We start from the raw sequence: 25,663 nt of genomic DNA on the forward strand, positions 1-25,663 counted from the left end.
ATCGATGTGTGCTGCTGAGTTGATCACTTGTTACTGTTACCACCTGCACAGTTTGCCTGGATGCCACTGTGATATACTGTATCTGTGTGTGTGTGTGTGTGTGTGTGTGTGTGTTTGTGTGTGTAATAGAAGGAAAAACCTTAATTTGTAAATGTCATTGGCATACATGTGTGAGTGCTGTGATATTCTGCAGCCCATACAGCCCATTTTAACAATAAGATAATTGAAAAATTCAGAATGATAGAAATTAAATCTTCTGATTGTGAAACGTGACTCACACGTAGAATTCCTCTGTGTTGCGTGTTGTGTTGCTTGTGTGTGGGTGAATGTGGAACATGTACCCATTAATGCTGTCCTGTCATGATGAATGACAGCATCAGTTGTTTACATTCAGGTGACAAAGGCCTCTAGTGGCTGTAGTAATTATTATGGGAGCAAAGGAGGTCAGGTGATGTTATTCTACAGTGACCTCAGTGAGGAGGTCGGGGTGGAAGGATAAGTTAGCAAAACATCCGACTTAAATGCGGGACACAGCTGTTCATTTCCTGTTTCTTACAGTCAGTGACTACAGTCGCTCCCTAAAACCACACGTATTATTGTAACCATGACAACCAAGTTCTCCTAACAAAGTAGTGATACAGTAGCATTGTCACATCATAAAGCACATTTATTTTTCAACAGTGACTTGTAACAAACAAGTAATGGAGTAACTTTACATAGGACGGCCAAAATAAAATGCAATAAACGCAAAAAATAAAAAGTGAAAAAGTTGTTGGTGGTACAGTAGTAATGTATCCCTCAACTAAACAGCATGTTGGCTGGAGTAAGGTGGAGTGACTCCTGAGACTTTTGGTTTGAAGGCAGATGTTCTGAGTATGGCGCCACAAAGGTTGGTAGTTAACTAAACACAGGACACCTGTGTAAGGTGGATAGTTTTGTTAAAGGGAAATTAGCCACCTTTTATGTGGATGTCCAGTCAGTGTTGATGGTAAATGTAGTCAATTGAATCACTGTATTCCTAAGTGCATATTACAATATATTGTGATTTACTACCTTTTTTCCAACTGCAAATTATTTCCCTAAAGGAAAACTTTGTCAACATCTGTTTTACCTCATAAGATAAAGTTTTCAGTCTGTTCATCTGACTTCAGTAATTTTTATTTCAGCAAAATTTGAACAACAGCATCATAAAATGTGTCAGAAACGCTGCACACCTGACAAACTATGACACTGCTTGAAAATTGCATGTGTATCCAAGTCTGCCTTTCCTTTTGTGTTAAAAAAACCCCCAAATAAGTCCAGACTTTTAAATTAAACGCTGGCAGCGTGTTTCAGATTTCTTTCTCCGGTGCCTCTATATTTTTCTGATGAACGTTTTGATGAACTTCCTGCCAAATGCCGCGGACTGAAACCTCTGCTGACCTCACCAGGAAAAAATACATCACCACCATCTAGTGGACAGAAAAAGCAATTTATTTTATTATTCCAGTACCAAAAGTTGTACTAATATGTGTATTTGCGAAAATTGATAATGTATAGATAATAATAATAGATTTGGGGTGTCCGTGTATTGATACAATATCGCAATCCTAAAGATTTCAGTACCATGCTGTATCAATTTTTTCACCCACCCCTACATGCTGTATTGACAGGGAAAACTGAGTTTTCTTGCCCTCTTACCCCTTTTCCACCAAAGCAGTTCCAGTGTTGGTGCTGAGCTGGTGCTGGTGCTGGTGTTGGTTCTCAGTTGGTTCAACTTGCAAGCCAGCTAAGGACCAATTTGCTTTTCCAAGGCTCGAGGTGGTTAGGGTACCACGTCATTGCGTCACTGTATACGTCAGTTACGCCGTTGCTTTCCCACTGGCGCCAAGCTCGAAGGAACAACAACAACAACGATGGCGGACCACGTATTTGTGCAGCTGTTACTCCTGGCTCTATGAGGCTTCATCGGCATTCGATGCGTCCATGGCTTCACTCTTTGCTGTTTTTTTAAAATGGTGCTTCGCGCGGTCTCGTTTATTGTTGTTGGTCTCAATAACCCTGCCCCCTTCCCCGTGACATATGTGGTTCGTTCTTCTAGTCCAGCAAAGAACTGGTGCCACTCTTGAACCGTTTTTTCTGGCCCAGAGCCAGTTCTTTTGTCTGTCGAAACAGGAAAACCGGTTCCAAATTAAGCACTGGCCCCGAACCAGCACTGGAACTGCTTTGGTGGAAAAGGGGTATCTGAGCCGTGCCAGCAGTGCCTTCATGTACCAGGAGGCAATGCACAACCTACTAGCCTGTAGCTATTACATTTGTTGGCCAATAGTGTAGCTGATTCTGAACCAGCTTGAAGCAAGGTGGCAACACTCTTTATTGTCTCTTTGTCCACAGCAGCGCATTACCGCTGTACTTCTTTGGTTTTTAAATAAAAGCCAAACTTAAATTAAATCTGCATTTTGCTAAGAGGCAATTCAAAATACAGTAGCATCAGGTAACAAAAATACTAAGTGGTCATCTGCCCTCTCATCCCTGCTGGCCTTGATTGTGTTTTCCAGTTTATCTTCTGGATCTTGAAGAAGGTCTCCATCACACCTCTGTCCAAGTGCAGAGTAAAAGCTCTCTCAACGGTGGCGTTGGCGACACCATTCAACAAAAACTGCCCACACTGAAAGTCCTTGAAGCAGAATACTTCCATTTCTGTTGACAGCTTGAGAAAAGGCACCACCAGTCAGTATTTGCTCTCGACTGCTTAGGTTCCAGAGGCTCTCTGCCAGCCATATCCTCTGCACGGCTTATGCAGCTGCAGCCGCAGCCACGCCCTCTCTCCACTGCATTTCTGCGGCCATAAATTCTGGCCTAAATAAATATGGCTGAATATCTGAGTCAGCCAAAACACTGTAAAATGTATCCTCATCCATAAAATCCTCTGCTCTCAGTTTTTGGGATGCCATTTTTTGTCGCAAATTTGCAATACAAATTTTCTATTTTGGTGCTAGTACAGAGCACATCTCCTGGCTAACCAAAGATGAAATCCAACCTGTAGTTCTTCCTACCTTTTACTATGTCACTGTGACATCAAAATGAGGCATTGGATGTAGGAAGAAAAACAGATTTTGCAGCTGCATACTCACCTTTCTTGCTCAATACAGCACGCACTGAGGAATTTTTTATTACTTACCATCAACGCTTATGGGACATTCTCAGAAAATATGGTCAATTTACCCCTTTAGAACAGAAGGCTATTGTTCAGACAATAACTTGCAGCTCTTACATTTTTAAAGAGCGAGTTAGTGCATGATGCTGTATTATACATATACTAAGTGTTTTTATTAAGTTAGTAAGTTGAAAAAATGTATTTCAGCCTTCTGTTTTGACATCAGTTTATGATTGTCAGTGCACTGACAAACTAAGCAGTAAGGTAAGAAACAAAGAAATCAGGACTTAGGCTGGCCACACCAGGCTGATGATGAACATGTTAGTTGGAGGAGGCAGCAGCTGGAGAGAGTAAGGTGCAACCACAGCCTGGGGCTGGGGAATGAATGTCAGTTTCAGCATGTCTTCAGTAATGAGACAAAACGGGACAGCTGATGTGTGAATGTTGGGAAGCTGCCTGCTTGTGTCTGTACATCCACACCTGTCCAGGTGCAGATGCTGGAGGGTGGTACCCATGAGCCCCACATGTCCATCACCTAACACTGGATCAGAGACTATCTTGTGTTCTAAATATTAAGGGGGACTTGCTCCCTTTGTGTCCCCCAAAATCTACGCAAAAAAAAAAGCCAAATCTTCTTTGATTTGTAGCCTCTGCAATTTGAGGATGTTCTGTCTTTCTCTGTTTTAGATCTTGGTAAAGTGAATATCCTTGGGTTTGGGTTTGGGACTTTGATTCAGACAAAAAAAGCAAAAGTAGCATTAGTTGCAGCCCTCATATGAACTGAGCAGCTGTACTTTTGAGACTGAGCATTTACCCTATAGGAACACTTCAGGAACAAACAGTGCATACATAATACAAACTTAATGTGTGTGTTTGTCAGGTGTATGTTTTAAAGCAGGTGACTGTGTCATTTATGCTCTTGTAACTAGCATACAATATTTGTATGGTTACTGGTGTGTGTGTGTGTGTGTGTGTGTGTGTGTGTGTGTGTTTCTCTGAGAAGACCCACAGTTAATAACATCATGCACACTCAAGGAACAGGCATGGCATGGCTCTAAAAGTTGCATAGAAATATATTTTAAGATGTAATGATTTGTTTGACTTGTACATATTCATAATTATCTTTAAATAACTATATATACTATATGCAGAGGTTTACATAGTCATATAGTATGGCATTGAGAGCAGTGTGTGTGTGTGTGTTCTTTCAAACAGCATGTATGTCAATAGTGGGGATATTCTTTTAAGTTAAAGCAAGCTTTTCTGTCTGTTTCAAAAGTTCTCTAGGACAACAACAAATATGGCTGCCATGATTTTAATCACCTTTAAATCCAATGAACTATGTGAACGAAATAGTGTAATTCCAAATACAACCAGTACTGAGTTTATCAGACATGTTTCTCTTCATCAGGCCTGAATAGAGGCCTGTACTATGAAGCCAATTCAACTTACCCAGGATATCTTTTCATTATCTGGTTTGACTAACCCTAACGTTGGCCTTTTGAATAACCAGTACTACATAGCTAGCTATCAACCAGTTCAGTCAGCTCTGGGTTTTCCTATCCACGAGCGCATTCATTTAAAAAAAAGTTCAATGTCAGTGGCGTGGGATGTTAACAATACTCTGTTATCTTGTAACAGAAAAATGTAGAAAAATTAAAATATTATCAAAAAAAAAAAAATACCATTGGCCGAGACTTAAATTACATGTAGGTATCACTAGGTTATATCTATCTATCTATCTATCTATCTATCTATCTATCTATCTATCAATTTTATTTATAAAGCCCAATATCACAAATCACAATTTGCCTCACAGGGCTTTACAGCATACAACATCCCTCTGTCCTTAGGACCCTCACAGCGGATAATCAGATATATGTGACATTAGTATAGGGTATTTTTTGCTATTTAGTTGAGTGATGATTAATATGTCACAATAAACAATTTAAAGTAATGCCAGACTGTTTCTGCTACTGAAGGGTGGAAAAGCAGCCGAGTTAATGACTAATTAGGTCTATCTGACCCAAATGTTGCATTTATCATAACGGGAGCCAGTTCACAGTGTGTGGATTATTTTTTAAATACATTTTTTCCCCTGTTCTCACCACACAGGTGTCTTGTTATGTTTAGCTGCAGTGATGGAATCAGAATGTAAAATAGCAACATTGTCACTGTGGACTAAAATGAACTTTGCATGAGTTAAAAACCTGCTAAAATCATGTGTTTAGTGTGTAAACAATCTCTCAATTTGTTAGAAGCTCTGTTTTAAAACCAGTGTAGACAGACCCCTGGGACAAGGAAATGATTTTGCTGGCCGATAACAATATATACACTACTCTTTTTTTTACTTGAGACTCCAGACTTTCGTCCATGGATTCTTTTTTCTACAGTGATATGATTGGTTAGAGGTTGGTGTGTTTACAGGCTGTGATCCAATACTCGGAACATAACCTGCGCAGGTGATTTATCCCAGTAAAAAGAGAACCAGCTTCATAGTACTGAAGAGTTAACCTTGAAGTTACCTCGCTAACTCCAAATCCTGCTTCATAGTACAGACCTCAGGATCCATTCCCAAAACTAGAAGGTCCATGGCCAAAATGTGCTGATGGTGTGCAAGAATTCAATATCTTTTTTTCTGCAAGTGATTTTACTTCATACACACTAGTCCACTAGTTTGTGCATTAGAAAATACTTAGTTTAGCCTAACAGCAGAGAGATTAATCTATGTTTTATGATTGGTCAGTTAATCTAACGACTAATTTATCAATTGTTCTAAAAATAATTTTTTATAACTCAGTTCATGGAACATTTAAATAACCCAAATGTAAATAACAAAAACTTGCTCAAATATTTGAATATTTTATTCATTCATCTTCTCTTAAAAACAATAGCAGCATATTTAAAAATTAGTCTAATTTCCACATCACTGCTGGGTTATGATGATACTGATAGTAATTTAAGACCATATGTGCCTGATACTTGAACAGGAAGTAATGGACCTCAAATTCAAAAGGATTGCTGTGACGCATATATTAATTAAATCACTGTAATCCTTCCCCTGATCTGGAGAATCAGGAATTTTTCTGAAGTGCCTGACTTAAAACTTAAAATTCCTATGACATGGATTTGTTTCATCATGGTAGTAATATGCAGTTAAGATCATTACTGAAAAAATGTGTTTTTGCATTCACTGTAACAAGTCTGCAAAGTTGATTTAAGCTGTTTTCTCACTCGTGCATGCCTGTTGAATTAAATACAAAATATAAAACAGCTGACTAACAACCTTAGGTAACGCATGGTGTAACATCAGCAGCAGTGCAGGACATTTATGTGGCTACTAATAACAGAAACAAGTTCCACATGTTGATAGTTCTAATACATCATGTTTGGGTGATGACAAAAAGTAAACAGGACGGTGCTCTCTGCCACTGTCTTGACAAAGCACTCCATGATGCTTTTCAAGTGTCTGTGTGCTGCAGTTGTACTGCGGTAGGAGGTCATTTTCCCTCTGTGGGCAAGGTTTTCAGCTGTAGCTTGTTTTCTGGAGGAATCCATGCAGTTATCAGGTGCAGCTTACTTTAATGTGACACGCTGACGCCCAGTTTGCAAGTTGATGTATTTCTGTAATAGATGACATCGATGAATCGCCCCACCCTTATGCAACAATTAACGCAAATTCAGGTTGTCCCTGTGAATTCTGCACTGACTAACCCTAACTCAATAAACACAATTTTACCACAAATGTGACTATTTAAGGCAGGTAAAATGTCAGATTATTTCTGAACTTCGTGACTGATTCACTTAGCCCCTCCTTGCCTCGCTCTTTCTGTGTTTACGAGATGAGGCCTTACTGCTGTGGGTCCAGCAGTAAGCAGCTGCTGTGTGCCTCTCACACACACACACACACACACACAGTGACATAGCTGACTGTTAGCATCACACGACTAATGGTTTAATAGGTTTAATGACAGAGTTGAGCCTTGCCGGTGTGAGCTAACGCCTCAGTGTGGGATGTAAGCAGTTGCTGCAGGTCTTCTGCCAAGAGACAAAATATGATGAGTATAGGGATGAGACCCGTTGTGTTGTGTTAGCTCCCACTAACCTGTCAGAGAGAACAGCACTGCATCAAACAGCAGCAACGCCTGATTAGCGGCAATCAGCTGTTGCTGCCCCCCACCCCCCCCACCATTGCAAATAGATTCTAATTCCACGTGAAACACTGAATGCTCATCATAATAAGCTCTGAGTCTGTGACATCACAACTAATTTTCTCTTGCCCCCACAATTTTGTTGCAATAAATGCCTATAGATGCCTATTGCATGGGAAATTTTTAGAAAAGCTGCTGTGAAATCAGGCATTTCAGGACCCAGTAATCCCAAAATAAACCTGCAAAGGGGTAGTATGGATTTACTCTTTCAATGGCAGAAACAACAGTATTGTATCCTGTATATGTTTTATGACAGCTTATTACATCCCAAGATTGGTTCTCTAACAACATAGAAGAGTGTAATTTTCTGCACAGCACATTTTGGAAAATGGTGTCAAGTAGTGCCTGCACACTGACCTCAAACCAGACATTTATTTTAATTGGACAATGTTTTGATCTCAGTCAGATCGTCTTCAGTTTAAAATGATTAAAAATGGTTACGGCACTTGCATACAAATAGGTTATAGGCTGTACGATGACAAGTGATCATCAAACGTGATAAAGACCTTCAAGTAATTAACAGTTTGAGTAGCATGCAATGTAGTATACAGAGCCTAGAAGAGAAGTCAAGGTCTCTCACGCTACAGTTATTTGGTGTGTGTGTGTGTGTGTGTGTGAGAGAGAGAGAGAGAGAGAGAGAGAGATGGGCAGATGGGCAGATGTCTGCTGGAATAGTTGTCCAATTACAATTATACACCAGCCAGGCAGGACAACATGCAGCCTGCTGTTATTGACATGATACTGACTGTTCTTTCACAGAGGTCACTTCCCACACCCACACATGCCCTCTTCCTCTGATGTGTGTGTGTGTGTGTTTGTGTGTGTGTGTGTGTGTGTGTGTGTGTGTGTGTGTGTTAATCTGGATTAGTCTCCTTTCCACTTGTATGTGCTCAGCCCCCAGTGATCAATATGCTCATGCTTCAGACAGATTTGTAGATTTGTTTAATGTGTATTTCTATGAATATATATGTTGAAGCATTGTAAAAAGTTAACAGGTTATTGACTTTTTTAGGACTGTTTTTTTTACTTTCTTCACAGGGGCCTTATACAGTGAGTGTTTTCTGTAGCTGAGGTTAAAATGCATGTTTGCTAACCCTGTGGTGTCTGTTTTCCCTACAGAGCTCAGGGATGGAAGAGATGGTCTGGGAGCAGTACACAGTCACTCTGCAGCGGGTGAGTTCATTCACTAACTGTGTAGTTAAAAGAAGAGGCATCCGTCCATCTATTCATCAGCCTGAAGCATCTGGGGACTAGACGATGCATTTATCAATCCCTGACATCTGACAACTTACTCCTGATACAGCACAAATTCTGATTATGAACATCATTTAGCATTAAAATCTTCATTAATCCATCTTTTTTTTCCAAAGAAAAAATGTATCCACTTTAGTCATTTATCTCTGCTGAAGTCTGTCAGTCTATTGTATGTTTGTCGTCAGTCTTCAGGCAGAGAGCAGGAAGGAGATTAACTTAAACTGTTAACCCGCACACTTTACTCTAACAATTTATCCTAAAGTGAGACAGTAACTTGGCTGAGCAGGGGCCACTGGTGGTTATAGGACCCTGGCACAATGTACAGTTAAATCTGCTGACATGTAAGCAGTGATTGGTACTGCACTATTCTAATGGGAGAGAAGTACTATACAGAGGAACAAAGTAGAGGTCTTCATGGGTCCAAAATGATGGACTCAAACCCTAATGGAGGGAAAAAAGTCCTGAGATCTGATTGGACCTGATCATTTTTCTTTGATCATCATTCAACTGTATATGTCTGTCCCAATTTTGCTTGAGATATTAAAGCAGTAACCCTGTGCATGTCCAAGAGGGGAGAAAACCAAGACCACGGATGCGTATTCATTTTTCCTTCCTTCCTCCCACTCGCTGGCACTGTTGTTTAATATTATTTTCACCTTGTTTTTGCTACAGACTAGGACCCAGGCCTGACTGACCATAATAAAGCATGGACCCGAACATGTGCAGGTCCCAGGTTGGGTCTCAGGTCCTAGGGTCCAGGTGGACCCGGAGAAACCTCTGAACAAATTTAATCAACCTCTGACAAACCTCCCACATATCAGTGGACCCTGCGCTCCTCTCTAACAAATCATGCAACAACTTTGCATCCTTGTTCACAAACAGAATTCAAAGAAAGCAGACAAAATGTCAGCACCTCTGTATTAGAGGTTAACATCTAAATGCTCCCACTAGCTCCCACCTTGGAAGATCCTACCATAATTATGCAGATGACATACAGATTTACATACAGTAAGAATAAAGCCAGATGGTTAAGAACCAGTACAGTCACAGAATGAGCGTGTTCAATAAATCACAGGTTGGATGTTCCAGAATTTTCTTCAGTTAAATAAGGATTTTAAGAAAATATTTATTTTTGGTGGTGAAAAACCACTACAGTGGCATGCAAAAGTTTGGGCACCCCTGGTCAAAAATTTCTTTTTCTGTGAATAATTAAGTTACTGTAGTTGAAGATAAATTGATCTCCAAATGGCATGAAGGTAAAGATGGAACATGTTTTTCAACATTTTAAACATTATTAGTGGACTATTTTTGTTTAGTCCTATTTTAGAGTGAAAAAATAGAAGGAGCACCATGTAAAAGTTTGGGCACCCCAAGACATTTGAGCTCTCAGACAACTTGTAATAGGGTCTCAGTCCATAATTACTTAACAGACTCATGTCACAGCAAGTCTTAAAGAAACCTTGTTTTTAGTAGTCTTGGTTATTTGTCTTCACAGGCCTCTTTAAAAAAAATTAAAACAACTGCAGCATATTCTGCCTGAGTCCTCCCTAAAACCATGAAAGAGGAACACATCACCTCAGTTCTTAGATCCTTGCACTAGCCTACTATGAATCAGAGAATTCATATCAAAATATTATTATTAACCTGCAAATACTGAATGGTTTGGGGCCAAAATACATGTCTGATATGCTGCTCTGTTATCCAGAGCTCTTAGATCATCTGGGACAGGCTTGCTCACCGTCCCCAGGGCCAGAACCAAGCATGCAGAAGCAGCTCTCAGTTATTATGCACCAAAGATCTGAAACACACTTCTTGAACACTGGAGGTCTGCGACAACATTTTGTTCTTTTAAATCGAGGCGTAAAGCATTTCTGTTTGCCACAACTTTTCCCACTATGGTCTAACTAGGGGTTGGACTTGTTGTTGTTATTAATGTCAGTTCTATGATTTATGATGTGGGATGTGTGTGGGTGAGTTTTTTATCAGTATTATTTATGTAAGAAGGTTGTCAAGCATCATTAGGAGCAGCATCTCCAGTTTCGTTGTATCTGGTATGCAATGACAATAAAGACTTCTATTCTATTCTATTCTATTCTATTCTATTCTATTCCCAAGGTCACTTAAAGATGCTACATTGTTATACCTGTACGCCTCTTAAATCTGTTTGTTTGTTTTGTGCTGTCTTGTATTTCTGAATTGTCTTATTTTCTTTTAAAAGTGGAACTCCTTGGGGGTGCCTGTTATCACCATTGCTCTTTGCACTTTCTATAGATTCTCAGGCTATCTTTATACAGAAAACAGCTGCATAAAAGACCTTCAGGCCAGATTACAATATTTTAAAATCAGTTCATATGTGTATACTTCTCTTCTAAACTCACATCTGTCAGTCTTGGATCTAATAAATAGCCAGAATAAAGTGTGTGTCTGCCCCATCAGCTGGGTCAGGCATGGATCAACTGCATTGAGATTGATATCAATAAAATACTCAGGAATCCACATTTAATCACATTTAAATGACATATTCAACCTCATTTTTTCTTTTTAGTGTGTCTCGCAACAATAGAATAAATTACCATTTCCTCATCCAGGCTAGATTTTTACATCGCAAATTAATATTTTTCTAAAAGCAGATCTACCCTGATCCTAGCTGACCTCTAATGTTTGAAGTCAATAGATTATTTTTGAAAAGCACCACAGTGAGGACCACAACTTACATTCCCATCATCAACCCCATCTCTTTAATGATATTTTTAATGTACTGTGAAATAGCAATAAAGATTTTGAAAGAAAATACCTTTTTTAGCAATACGGTAATGAGAAAATGATTGTTACTGAACATATCTGTGAATTGTTCACTAATCGTGATTGTGGTATCTCAGGAACGCCTGAGGGAAATTCCTCAAATTGGGCACAAACGTCCACTTGGAGTCAACAATGAACTGATTAGATTTTAAGTGGTCAAAGATCACTGCTTGCAATCACGAACAGTGCATACATACAAATCTGTGTTAAACCGTGCATATAAATGTATAAGTAAAAATCTGGGATTTATCAAAGTTTTCCAACCTCAATTTCTTCCTACTCTGTGAACAGATTTAGAGCTGTGTCAGACCATAAGTACACACAAACCTTGAAGGCCCGGCTTTCTCAGAAAATGTAAATACACACCTTTTAACTGATCCATAACATATTAAAAGCATATTTATTTAAAAAGGCTTTAATGTGCAATGCTTAAAGCTGTACATTTGACTAATGCAATAGTCAAATCTATGAAATTGATGCCCTTTTATCCTCATCAATTTTTGATTAAAAAATTTAACTATGAAAACAGAGTGCGCCAGTATTTATTTTATTTTTATTTTATAGAAATTGCACATATGGTCATTTGTAGCCAACTGGTTAATTGTTAGCCTATAAATAATCATGCAGGGTATATTAAGATTCTGATCTACCTTCAATCAGGTGTTAAGATGTCATATTTAGCCTTGCTGGAAGATGATGCCTTCCGTGCCTTCAGGCGAACGAATCAGAGGCCAATATGTTTGAAGAGAGTGACAAACTGCTTATCAGCTGTTTCTGACTGCCATAACATTTACAGATGCTCACTGAGGGTCAGACACTGGTATGTTAGGGCTTTAATATGTGTGTAGAAACAACTTCACTGCTTTCTCCATGATGTGCCTCTGGGCAAATGTATGTTCTTATATAGAGAAGTGGGGGTGTGGCAGTATGCTGATTGCAAATCGCTAACATGGCACTGTCAGTTTAGAATGATTCTGATGGGAACTGCCCATTGGTTCGACATCCCATTGTTCCGACCATATTAAACTCATTGTTTCGAAGTCCGTTCCGAAATCATCATGATGCCCTGTGGTTAAGGTCTGGTTAGGTTTAGGCACAAAAACCACTTGGTTAGGGTCAGGAAAAGATCATGGTGTGGGTTAAAATGAAAAAGAAAGTGACAAACGTGATAAGCCGTGAGCCTGCTCCGCCTCAAGCCGATCGCAGCGCACCATACGCCCGCCGCGAGCCGTTCAGCACCGCGGACAGTCGGACTAATGGGATGTCGAACCAATGGACTGTCGAACCAATGACATGGACCCATTCTGATTCACCAACATACACATGCTGGTTAGAACAAAATCTACCAATGTGCACATGTCATGAATTTGATGGTGATCCTCGATGCGCACATATTTTATAAGCAGAGTAAGAATGTTTCTACGCACATTATTAGTAAATGAGGGCCACTGTGACCTCACAAAACATGTATTTTGCCATAACTTAAGAATTCATACGCTTATGATGAAAAAAATTTAACAGAAACATTTATTAGAATAATGATGAAGTAACATAATTTTATATCCAAAAGGTCAAAGGTCAACTTTACTGTGACGTCATAATGTTTTTTTATATAACATTATAAGTCAGAAACAGAAGGCGAGACATTTGGTGACATACTGAATTGGTGACACTAATCTTGAGTGTCCACCTTGAAACTGTGCTGATTGTATAGCTCTTCTGTGTTGTTGGGCTGAAGACGTGTGTGAAGCATCCATGTTTTAGAATATGTAGCTTATTTGCAGCAATGCCTATATTTAAAGCACTGTCTACTGGTATGGTTACATATGAGTCTGAACAGAAATGGATGTAAACTTAAACTGCAACTTATTTGGTTGGCAGAGGCGTACAACTGCAAGGTGATAATTCTAGTATATGGTTATTTTAAAGCAAATCCAAGCAATTGGTTTAGGTGAGGGAAAGATGGTTGTCTTAGCTGAATATTGAATAACAGTCGCTGACTTGAAACATGACATGTTTACTCCATGATCTAGCACCCTAAACCATGAGTGTCATGTAAGAAATAGGATGCAAACTCCTCTCTGGCATTAAAGTCCTGTGCTTTTTATGCCAGCCATCCACATAAACCATCTCCCCACGACTTCTGTGGTGTGCAAGTAGGTCACATTTCATGAAACAGAAAACACATTGGCAGTGAGCATAATAACAGCAGCAATTATGCATCCTACAGAGTGTACTATGTAAAATAATGCAGTGGTTTAAATAGGTCATTTTAATGGGACATGGTTGACACCAGATGAAGTATATCCTACAGCATCTCTGTGACTGTCTGGTCAAAAGTAGTGACACCAGTTCTCCCTTCCAGTTTGGCTCAGTGTCACTGTGAGTCACAGTCTGTCTGAATGTACTGTAATTACTAATTGATTTGATTCTTTGTAGGACTCTAAGATGGGATTCGGCATCGCTGTGTCAGGTGGGCGTGACAACCCCAATGTGGACAACGGTGAGACATCAATCATCGTGTCAGACGTGCTGCAGGGAGGACCAGCAGATGGATTACTCTTGTGAGTCTGTCAAACTGTGACAAAAATCCTCTTCAGTGTGAAATACTTCACTGGAATGATTTGCCTGCTGTGCCTGCTGTATTTTGCTAAAAATAACACAAAAAGTGGCTATAAATATACTTTGAATAGCTTGTGCTGTATGAGCTAAGTGTTTTGTAGTAAAATAATCGTACAAAAAGTCCAAAGTATAATACTTAGCTCATTATCTACCTAGATTAACTTGCCATAAATTAATGTAGGGAAAAGAGTTTTTTCTGCAGTGAAGTTTAGTGGAAATAGGACACTTTTTATTATTTGTGAAACATTTCTTTAATGTTAATGTTATATGTTTTTTTTGTTCTTGCTATTATCTCACATTATTTCTGTCTATCTTTTTTTGTCCAGTGAGAATGATCGTGTCATTCAGGTCAACAACATCCCCATGGACAACGTGCCTCATTCTTTTGCTGTGCAGTCCCTCCGTAAATGTGGAAAAGTGGCTAAAATAGTGAGTATTAACCACACACAAAGAAGACACAGTGACCTTTTACAGTACACAGTTCAGATTGGTAACATGACTTTTGACACTTGCCTGTTTTCATATTAACTCAACATGACATGAAAATAAATTTCACTGTGAGGGCGCTGTGGTTGAAAAAGTTTTTCTTGGTTGTTTAGATATTTCACTCTGAACAACTGCTGGTTTTGTCACTCACAACCTCAGAGATGAGCAACCTCCTTGTCCTCCTTGCCGGGGAAAGCTGTGGCAGGAGGCATTATGTTTTTGGGTTGTTTGTCTCATTTTCGTGAACCCAACTTGAGAGGGCACTTAGGGGATTTCTTCAAAAATGCCCACTTTGAGTCAAAAAGAACTGATTAGAATTTGGTGGTCAAAGGTCAGGATCACTGTGACCTTACAGAACATGTTTTTGGCCATGACTCAATGATTGGGATGCTTATTGTGACAAAAGTTCACACAAATGTCTAACAAGATAAAATCATGTCGTGACATTTTATATCCAAAAAGGTCAAATGCCAAATTCACTTTGACATCATAATGTTCTTCAAAAACACTTGTCTTGCCTTTATTCAACATCATATTTCAAGAATAGAAGGGGAGACATTTGGGCAGAATTGGTGACATTAATCTTGCATGGCCACCTTAAAACTGTGCTGATTGTATAGATCTCCTGTGGTGCTGGGGGGAGAGATGTGTGTGATGCATCCATGTTTTCACAGACATGGATATAAACTGTAAGAGAAACTTGACTGGTTCACAAGGCATACAACTGCAGAGCAATAATTTTAGTTCACTAGTGTTGATGTTCACACTTTTGATTTCCGACGTGGTCAGACAACATGTTGTATGAGCTAAGTTCTGATGGAGTATAAACTGACTCCCAGTCAGTAGTGAGTGAGGAGCTGAAAGGTCTGAGGCAGATCACTGAGTCATCACTGCAGCTCTGCAAACACAAACACACTACAGAGGGACGGGGGGAGCTGACACACCTTCAGCACCAAACAACACTCTGTGTGTGTGTGTGTGTGTCTTATGACTGGGGTCCATGATGATACACCCCAACTAGACACACACACACACACACACACACACACACACACACACACACACATACAGTGCCAATGAAGTGTGATAATGACTCATATCTGTGAATTTAGGTCTGTGTGTGTTAGTGTGAGAGAAGGGAAGAGTCTGCAGAGGGCTGACTGACACTCATCACATCTGTTTTTTAGTGCTGTAGTGCTGTACATCTACAGGACCAGACAATGTGTCTGTGTTAATGTAAATGAGAGGTAAAGAAAGAACAGTGTTAACATGTGTTTGTGTTTTGCTTGCATAGATTTTGGGCCAGGGCACACACACTGTTTTCCTAAATGAATTTCAGTCCAACAACATGGTCGAACTCATGATTGAGAGTTTAAAATTGATGCAACAGAACCCGAGATATTGTCTTTCTCAAAACCTGGGGCCTGTATTACCCACAATGCAACCATCCATTCATCCATCCATCCATCCATCCATCCATCCATCCATCCATCCATCCATTATTGTCTGCCTGTCATTTCATCCATGCCTCTATCTGCCCATCCATCCCTCTATCATGATGCTACTCATGTGCCAACTTTCAAGGGGGCTGAGGCAAGTTGTTTCTGACATTGCTAAATGACCATAACCACCATATCATAGCCTACAGCACTTATCAGAAATGTGGAGTTTACAGCTAACCTTCTTCCAAGCATTGTTTTTTAGTGTGTATTAAAATGCTGTCCGTGATACAGATGTAAAGCTGGTTAACTTCTTCTCCATACTGATTTTTAGGGAAGAAAGAAGGATATCTGTCAGTTGTGATTGGTTCTTTCTCATCACATGACAAGCTGTGCATGCTGCTGTGTTCCAAAAGTTGAACTTTGCAGCTGTCATGCTGTGGAAAGTGGTCCCTTGGAAACTCCTGCATGCCCAACGGTGTTGCTCATGCTTTTGAGCACGTCTTCTGCATGTCTGTATTGACAACAGTGGATTTGAGTGGGCTAAAATGTGGCTTGTGTCCTAGGGCTGGGCAGTATAACGACTATGTACAATATATCGATATGTTTTCAAGCAGAATATAGTAGTTTTAGACAATACAGTTTATATCCATATAGGGTCAAGTTGCATTACATAAAGCATACCAGTGTGCATCTCTCTTCTCTTACAGTCTCCGCACATCTCTGCCTCAGTCACTCATTTACTCCAGCAACACTCAGAGAGACACAGAGCTGCTGCTGCTGTTCAATCTCTGTTAATTAGTCTGCAGTGTGACATTGATCTACATGTTGCACATGTTATGCTAAATCAGTCTGAGATGAATATAATGACCGCAGTAGCACATGTGCAGTACAGCGCTGCGCTGCATGTGTGGGAGACAGAGCTGCTTGATAGTGTCAGGTGAGCGTTTGTTTGCTAGTTTGTGTGTGAGGTGGATCATAGCGCATCGCCGTTCTTCTTGGTAGTTGTAGTCTGTTGTGTGACATTTAGGCACCACCTAGATGCAGGTGACAGGTGGCTTAAAACAAATAACGCAGCAACAAAACAGATGTTTAATATACAAGACATACAGTATATGATGAGGACAAAGTGTCTCTCACTCCTACCCTCTCTCTGCCTCTCTGTTGATGCTCTGTGCATGAATAAGATTAATAGCCTAAATGAATCATTTTCCAGCACTAGATTCATTTCAAAGGCCATGGAAAATGCCGTTTTAACTCCACAAAGATTTTTGATTGTTTCAAACAACATGGATTTAGGCCTACTTGATACCTTTATGCTCATATTATAGTTTTGTGTCCTGTGCTGCAAAACCTTTAAACCTCTGCAACCCTGTGCAAAAAGTTTACATACAGCCCAGCTATTTGTTTTATATAATTTTTCATGTACATGTTGTGCAGCTTTATGGTATGTGTATGGTGTATCGCCATTTAGCCTGAAAATATTGAGATATGAATTTTTGTCCATATAGCCCAGCTCTATTGTGTCCAGGCTTAAACATTTTCCCCAAGATAGTCAGAATGAACTCTTAAGTCCAACTATTTTTGTGAGCCGTAATTCATGTTATATGTTTTTTTTTGTTTTTTGTTTTTTTTTTTAATGTGGTGGCAAGTCAGCACTGTTGAGGAGGAAGTGCAGAGGAGGTGCACTCACTATTTGCAATACTGTAACACTTCATCTACAAGAACAGATAGTAAGTGTGGTGTGTGTGTGTGTGTTTCTCAGGTTTTCAGCCTGACTGCCTCTCGCGCTGCTGCATCTCTAAAACTAGCAGTCCTTCTCTCCTGTGTGTACAGTGGTCTAATCTCACTGCTCCACACAGCTAAATATAAATGCCTGACATGTCAAGGGAATCTGATTTGCTGCTTTGAATCTCCGCTTTCACGACATACAGCTGTATCTTTACTCTTACTCCTGTCTGACTCAGACAAAGAAGCCATTTAGTTTGAAGCCAGCTTTCTTTTTTTTATGTCTTTCTGTTAGAGTTGATTTTTTGTCTCGCTGAACAAACAGGTCACTTAATAGATAAAGTCTGTCTGTGTATTCTTGTTCTTTTTGGTGGAGCTGCTCTGTAGTGTGTTCAATTCTGCTTGTTGGGAGCTCCTCCTGGCCTAATGTACACTTTATGTCTGTGAGATTACTTTGTCACCTTTACACCATGCACCATGTTTGTGTGTTGTCACAAACTGCCAGCATGTAAACACCAGGGTTGTCTAGATTTCTGTGAGAAAAATTATAAAAAAAAAATTACTGTTGGCTTTAACTGGTTATTTGATGTTTTCAGTAACATCAAATGATCTTAGTCAGTGATTCCAAACCAACAAAAGTACAGCAGTTGCTAGGGGTATGCAGAAAAGGCTGTCAAGTAGCTCAATTGATTTGAAAACCTCTGGCACTCTAAATAGAAAGAATGAATGCAAACTTGATGTTTGGCTTGCAAAAAAGAATCCAAACATTGAGGTCCATGATCACTATGTGTGGTATGAAACAACTGTAACAATTTCAGTAATTGTTATTATTAGAAGTAGTGCTGAAGCTTGGGTTGGCAGAAATCTAGAAAAGGCAAAAAAAAAAAAAAAAAAGGCAGAATTTGAAAAACATGCCCTCCTTCTGAAGCTCTGCCCTCTCTGGCCTAAGCCCCTCCCACCAGTCGACCATGGGCATATGCACACACTTCATATAGTGTTTCCTTGTTGAGGTCTGTCTTCAAGGCTCCCAGCTCTCCTCCCAGCAAAGTGGTCTGTAAGGGTGGGGAGTGAGGAGGAGAACACACTGGGATTCAAGGTTCCCGCCAATGTTAGGGATGTCCTGATCTGATCTCAAATATTGGTGTTCTGGCTGATCAAGGCATTTTTCTAACTGATCAGGATTTGGTATAGAGCCCGATCTAGTTCTTTGTTCCATGAAAGCTGTCATACAGGTGTTTTTATCACTAAGCTTTCGTGCAGAGACACAGGGAGTGCAGCTGTCATCAGTCCTCAGCTGTCTGTCTCTCCTCCACTCTGCTGCTTCCGTGTGTGTGAGAGCAGGGGCTGAGACCCGCCCATGACACAACACCACACGCCATGAAGACAGCAAAATACAGTACGAGACAATTTATTTCAGTTTAATGGTTTTTTCTGTTTACTTTGTAAATAAATAAATAAAGAAAGAAAATAAACACTCAGAAACAGCTAGTATGAAGGTTTTTTCCTGATGCATTGCAGAACTATTCATTTGTCAAACATAGGCTATAGGAAAACAGAAGTATAAAATTGGGACTCATACTCATACTTAAATGACTCAAATCTGGATCGGGGGCATAAAACTCAATCGGAACATCTCAAACATAGACATGAACTTGAAGTTGCTGACATAAGCCTTTAGTTCTGGTTAGCAGAAGGCCAGACTGTTAGTAACATTATGTGTGTTTACATGGAGCCATGTATTCCTTTTGCATTCGGATTGGAAGCCCTACCTGAATAGAAATGTTCCTTGTAAACACCTCAACCCAAGTGAAAACAGACAACCCGTAAGAAAATCTAATTGGGTGCCCAGGGGTGGAATATTCCTTTTCAGAACCCGAATGGAAGAATTTTTCTGTCTTGTATACACCTCCTACCCGATTCCAGCCATTCTGTTCTTTCTGCGCATGCTTGTTTCCTTGCTCTTCTGGCGCGATAACGTATACAGCGCACATAGCAACGGGCTGAAATAGAGCAGTCGGACTTGTTGCACTCACTGGTTTCCATTCACCACAGCACGGTCTTCTACCTCCCTTCTCCTCCTCAACAAACGAAGTATTAGCAGAATAGGCTTGTGCCGATTTCCGGTTTAACTGGTTCGGCCCGGTTTAAGAGCTCCACCCAGTTTAATTCACGTCAACCGGATAAACCGGAGGAGAAAAAAAAAAAAAAAAATTCACATCGGTGGCATGTCAAGGGACTCATTCAACTTATCTTGCATTGTAACATGCATTATGACAACTTAATAAGGTTTATGTTTGTTTATAAATGAAGTGGAGGAGCCTACAAGTGTTTTGTTTAGTTTGTCTCAGAGGCTTCAGAGGAACTCTGCTCCGCTCAGCTGTCTGCTGCTGCTGCGAGAGATTAAATTTCATTGGGGGCAGGGAAAGGTGCAAGGGAGACAGCAGTCATTCAGTTTGTTGCTCTAGTAAGCCGTTTCCACTGAAGAAATTCCTGGTACTATACTTGGGGGGCTGGAACTACTACAGGAAAGTCCTCTTGCTCGGCCCTCTCAACCGCCGTGTCTCCGCTGAGAGAGCAGAGTCGGAGGAAGGTTCCTTGGTGTCCTTCTGCGTCTTCTTCTTCTTCTTCTTCTTCTTCTTGTGTAACCTTGTCTGTATTGATGGTTAATACAGCATTACCGCCACCTAATGGATTGCAAGCGCATTACACCTATAATGGGCTTTTATTGGGAAAAATAGCTCAAATGCGACCCCCAGTGGTAAAATTAGGTATATAATTCGATATATTGGTTCGGTTAGATATTTGGCTTTAAATCAAACCGGTTGGAAAATTTTCAAACCGGCACAAGCCTATAGCAGAACAAGGTTGTTGTTGTAGCCTACCTCTGCTTCAAGAATATAAGCAAAACAAGCCCGAAAAAGGCACTAAGAACAGCGTCGTCAAGCATCTTGTTATCCGGAGCGAGGACTATACAGTGTTTTCTTCCGGTAAACGTAAACACGTAACATCTGCCCTGCCCCCTATCCAATCAGAAACCTTCCCTGCCCCAAACCTTGCGCAGACCCAAATAAAGGCGATTAAACTGTTCTCCCATGTAAACCCTCATTCGGAATGAATATTTCTCATGTAAACTACCTGGAAAAACTTTAATTATGAATGATTTCATTCAGATTTATTTCATTCTGAATGAGAAGCCATCATGTAACCGCACCTAATGTGTCTCCATCTCTGAAACACTTGTTTATTGTCAGACTCTCTTCTAGACTCGCTTTTTGATAAGTCTGTCTTCCTTTTATTGGGTTGCTGCTTTGCTTTGTAGGCAGTCGTTGCAAATGCTGGAACTTTCTCTGCAGGATTGTCTGGCATTGAATCAGGCTTTCATCAAAGGGACGTGCATCTGCATTTGTAGAACAGCCAATAGGAATGCCTTCATCCTGAAATGACGTGTGATTGGTCAAAGTTTCCTATCACAGGCTAGATTTTCTAAAGCCTGAAAACAGAGCCAAGAGGAGGTACAGAAGTCAAGTTTTCTCTCAGTCCACATGAAAGAAAACACGCTAAAGGTGGTTATGGGGTTTCTGCCCAGTGGTGCCATAATTAAACTGCTTACCCCAGTTTTAAATACTGTTGTTTAAAATGTGCTGAAATGAAAACATCACACATTTGCAGAATGGGGGGTGTTGACACTAAAGGGTTACTTGAGCTCATCTGATAGGTCTGTGGATCTGAACAGTTTTTATTAAAGGGCTTTTGCATTGTTTTTTCCTTCTCTACCAGACGGTGAAGAGACCTCGTAAGGTGTCAGTCCACTCACAGAAGCAGCCCCCCTCCCCAGGTGGAGAGAGTCGGGAATACGCTCCTTCCTCTCACTACTATGACGCCGATAATGACAACGGCTGGTACCGTGATGAAGGCCGGGACCACACTATGGACAGCAAAGGATACCTGGACCCTGAGTACAGGGGAGGGCGGGACTCCAACCAGAGAGGGAGGAGCCGCGGGAGGAGCCAGGAGAGAAGCTCGCCCAGCCCGGACAGATCCAGGAGGGATGGCAGCCGAGGACGAGCCCTGGACACCAGCGCCGAGCGTCACAGGTACAACAGCAGAGGCCGCAGCCCAGGGGACAGCTATCGCATGGAGGACAAGTATGAGCGAGGAGAAGGAGGAGGAGGAAGAGGAGGGAGGTATAGGAGCAGGGACCGACTTAATGACAACCCTCCATCCCCAGAACCTTCCAGAGAGCGGGAGCCGCTGGAGAAACCTGTCAACGTCCTGCTGGTGAAGAACAGACCCAGTGAAGGTAAAACACATCGACTAGCTTCCAGTGTCACCCAATTCACTGAGATGAGCATATGTTTAATGACTGCAGATAAAACAGTGAGAATGACACTTTTTTAACAGACAGTGATAGTCTTTCATTTTTAATCAAAAAATTTACTTTATTCTGTTTTCACTTGTTGCAGACAGAAACACATCAACCATAGTCATGCTTTGTTTTCAAGTTTTCTACTACTGTTACACATTCAAAATATTAAAGTATTATTAAATACCTCTATAATGCAGTACAGTAGTAACTGCAGCCATTGAAATGACTAGAGTTCACTGTATATAATTCCACTGTAAAATAAGAGTCAAGAGCTGGCAGCACAGACACCAGAAATATACAGTAATTTTACAGTATCCATACTGTTTACCATAAAAATTTAATGCAGTATATTTCTGCTATTATTTGGATTTACAGTAACATTCTGTTCAGGGTGTTACTTTAGATCAATCTACAGTTTACTGTCGACAGGCACATTTGATAAAACAATAACTTCATTTAGCAGTTTAAAAATTATTATTATTAGAAGAGATCAAAATTAAATAAATTTTTTAAAAGGGCAGTGTCAACATGAATACTGCTACCATCCTGTTGGATGACCCAGAGAAATGAGCCTATGAGATGTTGTGCGGCAAAGAAAAAACAGCTTACTAGCATCAGCTTTGAGCTATGGCAATAAAGTAAAATTCTTAAATCTGGCTTGTCAGAGACTTCCCCTAACGCTTACCAAACATGACAGCACCTGAGATTAGAGCCTCATCAATCTGGGCCAATGTTGTTATCAGGAAGTAAAATATTCCAATATCAATATATCAATATGTATTAACCAGAATGTAAGTCCTCAGATGCAAACCATTTGTTACCAAAATAAAACAACAAAAAACTGCTTATAGATATAGGCTCACGGCCCCGATCACACAGAAAGCATTTTAGCAGCAGGAGGATGCTTTTTGTAATTGTTTTTAATGGGAATTAACCTTTTTGCTTGCTGTTTTTGCGTTGCTACGCACCTCGTGTTTCTAAATTCGTTTTTTGCTGGATCACTCTGAACTCTTCAAGTTGAAAAAAAATTCAACTCAGAGCAGAAAAGTCATCTCTGCTTTTTTCCCATTGTCCAACTGGATGATTTGAGAGGCGGGCCTTCTGTGGTGGTCACGACAACACATTTACAGTTGCTAATCAATGGAAGAGAAACTGGTGGAAGTAGTTGCTGGTTACCCAGAGCTATACAGCCCTGGACCAACTGGTGGTACTCCCTGTGCTCCGCCCTCTTTTCTAGGGTCTCATGTACACACACAGATCTCTATATCCCTGTGCCCCTCAAACTATGTGTTGACAGCCTCTCACCCTCAACCAGTCCTTGAGCAAGCACCCTCTGCCTGTCCATTTTAGGAACTAGCTACTAATTACTGTGAAATAATATATATAAATAAATAAATAAATAAGCTGTAGATTAATTACATGGGAAGGTTAGGGTAAGGAGGTGATGGCATGGTTGTCTGACAACAATAAAAAGGCACAGCAAGCCTTTTTTTATACTAGTGGCCTTGTGTTTTCCAACCTGCAAAACGGTCTGTGTGATCGGGGCGGTTTGAGCTATTCTCTGTTTGAGCTATCACTGTCTCACTGATAAATGACATATTAAAACTAGTTAGACAGCCTGTTGAGCATCAGTTTGATATCAAACATTCTTGGCAATATGAAAAAGATATTGACTAACTTTGTAGATGCAAGACCCGATCGATGTTGTTGAAGCAGGACTTGTTGATGTGTAGCACATGTCCTCCAAATTGTGCATCCTCCTCTGGAAAACTGCTCTCCAACTGACAAGTTTCATAAGTCCCTTTAGGAGCTGATAGCAAATTATTTCTATTTTTCTAAAAAAAAAAAAAAAAAAAAAGCCCCAGTGTCAGAGTTCCATGACTAAAGTTTTATTAAACTTTTGACTGCGCTCCAAATTCTTCATGCAACACCCAGTTTCCAAAAAGTGTATAAGTGGCTGTCATTTTGCGTTCTGTCTTAACTCTACATTAGAAATAATATAAATATAATGTATGATGCAACTCTGGATTACAAAGTGATAATGTTGGTGCGTGTGTGTATCCCACTGGCTAGCTCATCACTGCTGATTCGCACTATGCTAATATGGCAGAATCATAGAAACGTAGCACCCACCCTCCAGTTCACCCCTGGTTAACACTGTTAGCTCAGTCAGCACTGTTGCCTTTGGTTAGCACTGTTTATTGTGTGCAGATAACTCATACGCTCTTAATTTTGCATAGAGTACCTTTAAACTCCCATAGCTGCTGCAGCAGCACAGGGTTATTCCCATATCACTGTACAGAGTGCAGTGTAAACCACTTGACTGCAACTGTAAATTGTATCGATGGTTACATGGTTAAGCTAACTATAGTACTATCTAACAGTAATATTGGCTTTTATTGCAAAACATAGTCACTTCTTAACACCTCATCTAAATGCCATAGAACAAATGATGTACAGACCAGTGATTAGCTGGATGAATTTGTACCCACCATGATGTGTTCAAAAATCCATCCAGGCATCCAAATGATCGGCTGATCTGCATTCACCTCCTATTTTGTCAAGAACCTGAATTATCTTGAGTTCCAGCAGGGGTTTGCAGTAACTGTGATGTTTTGTGTCTTTTGTGTGTGTTTGTAGAGTATGGTCTACGTCTGGGGAGTCAGATCTTCATCAAACAGATGACCAGTACAGGCCTGGCTGCCAAAGATGGGAACCTGCAGGAAGGAGACATCATTCTCAAGGTGCACACACAGTTATTCACAGTACAGTCACACATCCATCACAGACAAGTCATCTAGCACAGTGGTTCCAACCTGGGGTCCTGGGACCCTCCAGGTGTTCCTAAGATACATATGCGGGACAGAAACACCCCTGGCTCCTTTATCAGAGCTGCCACAGCTTCTGACTGCCTGTACTGTGTGTGTGTGTGTGTGTGTGTGTGTGTGTGTGCGTGTGTGTGCACGCGCGCAGATCAACGGGACAGTGACAGAGAACCTCTCTCTGCATGACGCTGGGAAGCTGATAGAGAAGTCAAGGGGGAAGCTGCAGCTGGTGGTCCAGAGAGACCACCGTCAGATCCTCGTCCGCATCCCCCCCCTCGCAGACTCCGACTCTGATAATGACGGTGAGTCACTGAAAGCATGGCCTGACCAACAGGGTTAGTGTTAAATCACAGGGATGTTTGTACACTGTAGTGTATAGGGTAACTACAGGGTCTCCCTCAGGTCTGAAGCTGTTGTGGTGCTCTAGGTGGAGATACATCAAATTATTCTCTTTATCTATGAACTTATTCCATAATCAGAGAACTATAGAAACCCCAGAGTGTCAAAAATAACCCTTCAATTAAATCAGATCAGGGGGATAACTAATACTTGACCTCTTATTTAGCTTAAAATATACATGGACTGCTGCAAGTTGATCTTAGCAACCTAAGTGTGAAAAGCCTGAGCTGTAGCAGATATGATAGGTCCAGCTCAGGAGGAAGTCTCAGCATAAAGCACGCTGGTATAAGACTCAGATTAGAGTTAGGATTGGTCTTTCAGTTGTAAGAGTTTAGATGCCCCATTAAATTGCACACTCATATGGTATATGTATCATATGTGCTGTTTTTAACTGA

General features: G+C 40.5%; 1 protein-coding gene across 5 annotated transcripts in view; it reads left to right on the forward strand.

Moving 5' to 3' along the window:
- The window catches only part of tjp2b (tight junction protein 2b (zona occludens 2)), a 139,240-nt gene that overhangs the window by 55,527 nt on the left and 58,050 nt on the right, over positions 1-25,663 (forward strand). For all 5 annotated transcript variants that reach the window (XR_013492056.1, XM_033620220.2, XM_078170964.1 and 2 more), the window contains exons 2-7: positions 8,467-8,520; positions 13,843-13,967; positions 14,352-14,454; positions 21,456-21,978; positions 24,685-24,788; positions 25,018-25,171. Coding sequence is in view for 4 of the 5 variants with exons in the window: in XM_033620220.2 (XP_033476111.2) it covers positions 8,467-8,520; positions 13,843-13,967; positions 14,352-14,454; positions 21,456-21,978; positions 24,685-24,788; positions 25,018-25,171 (1,063 nt within the window). In the remaining variant the exon portion in view is untranslated. The remainder of the gene's footprint in view (positions 1-8,466; positions 8,521-13,842; positions 13,968-14,351; positions 14,455-21,455; positions 21,979-24,684; positions 24,789-25,017; positions 25,172-25,663) is intronic.

The sequence above is a fragment of the Epinephelus lanceolatus genome, chromosome 9 (assembly GCF_041903045.1).
Source record: "Epinephelus lanceolatus isolate andai-2023 chromosome 9, ASM4190304v1, whole genome shotgun sequence".
NCBI classification, from domain to species: domain Eukaryota; kingdom Metazoa; phylum Chordata; class Actinopteri; order Perciformes; family Serranidae; genus Epinephelus; species Epinephelus lanceolatus.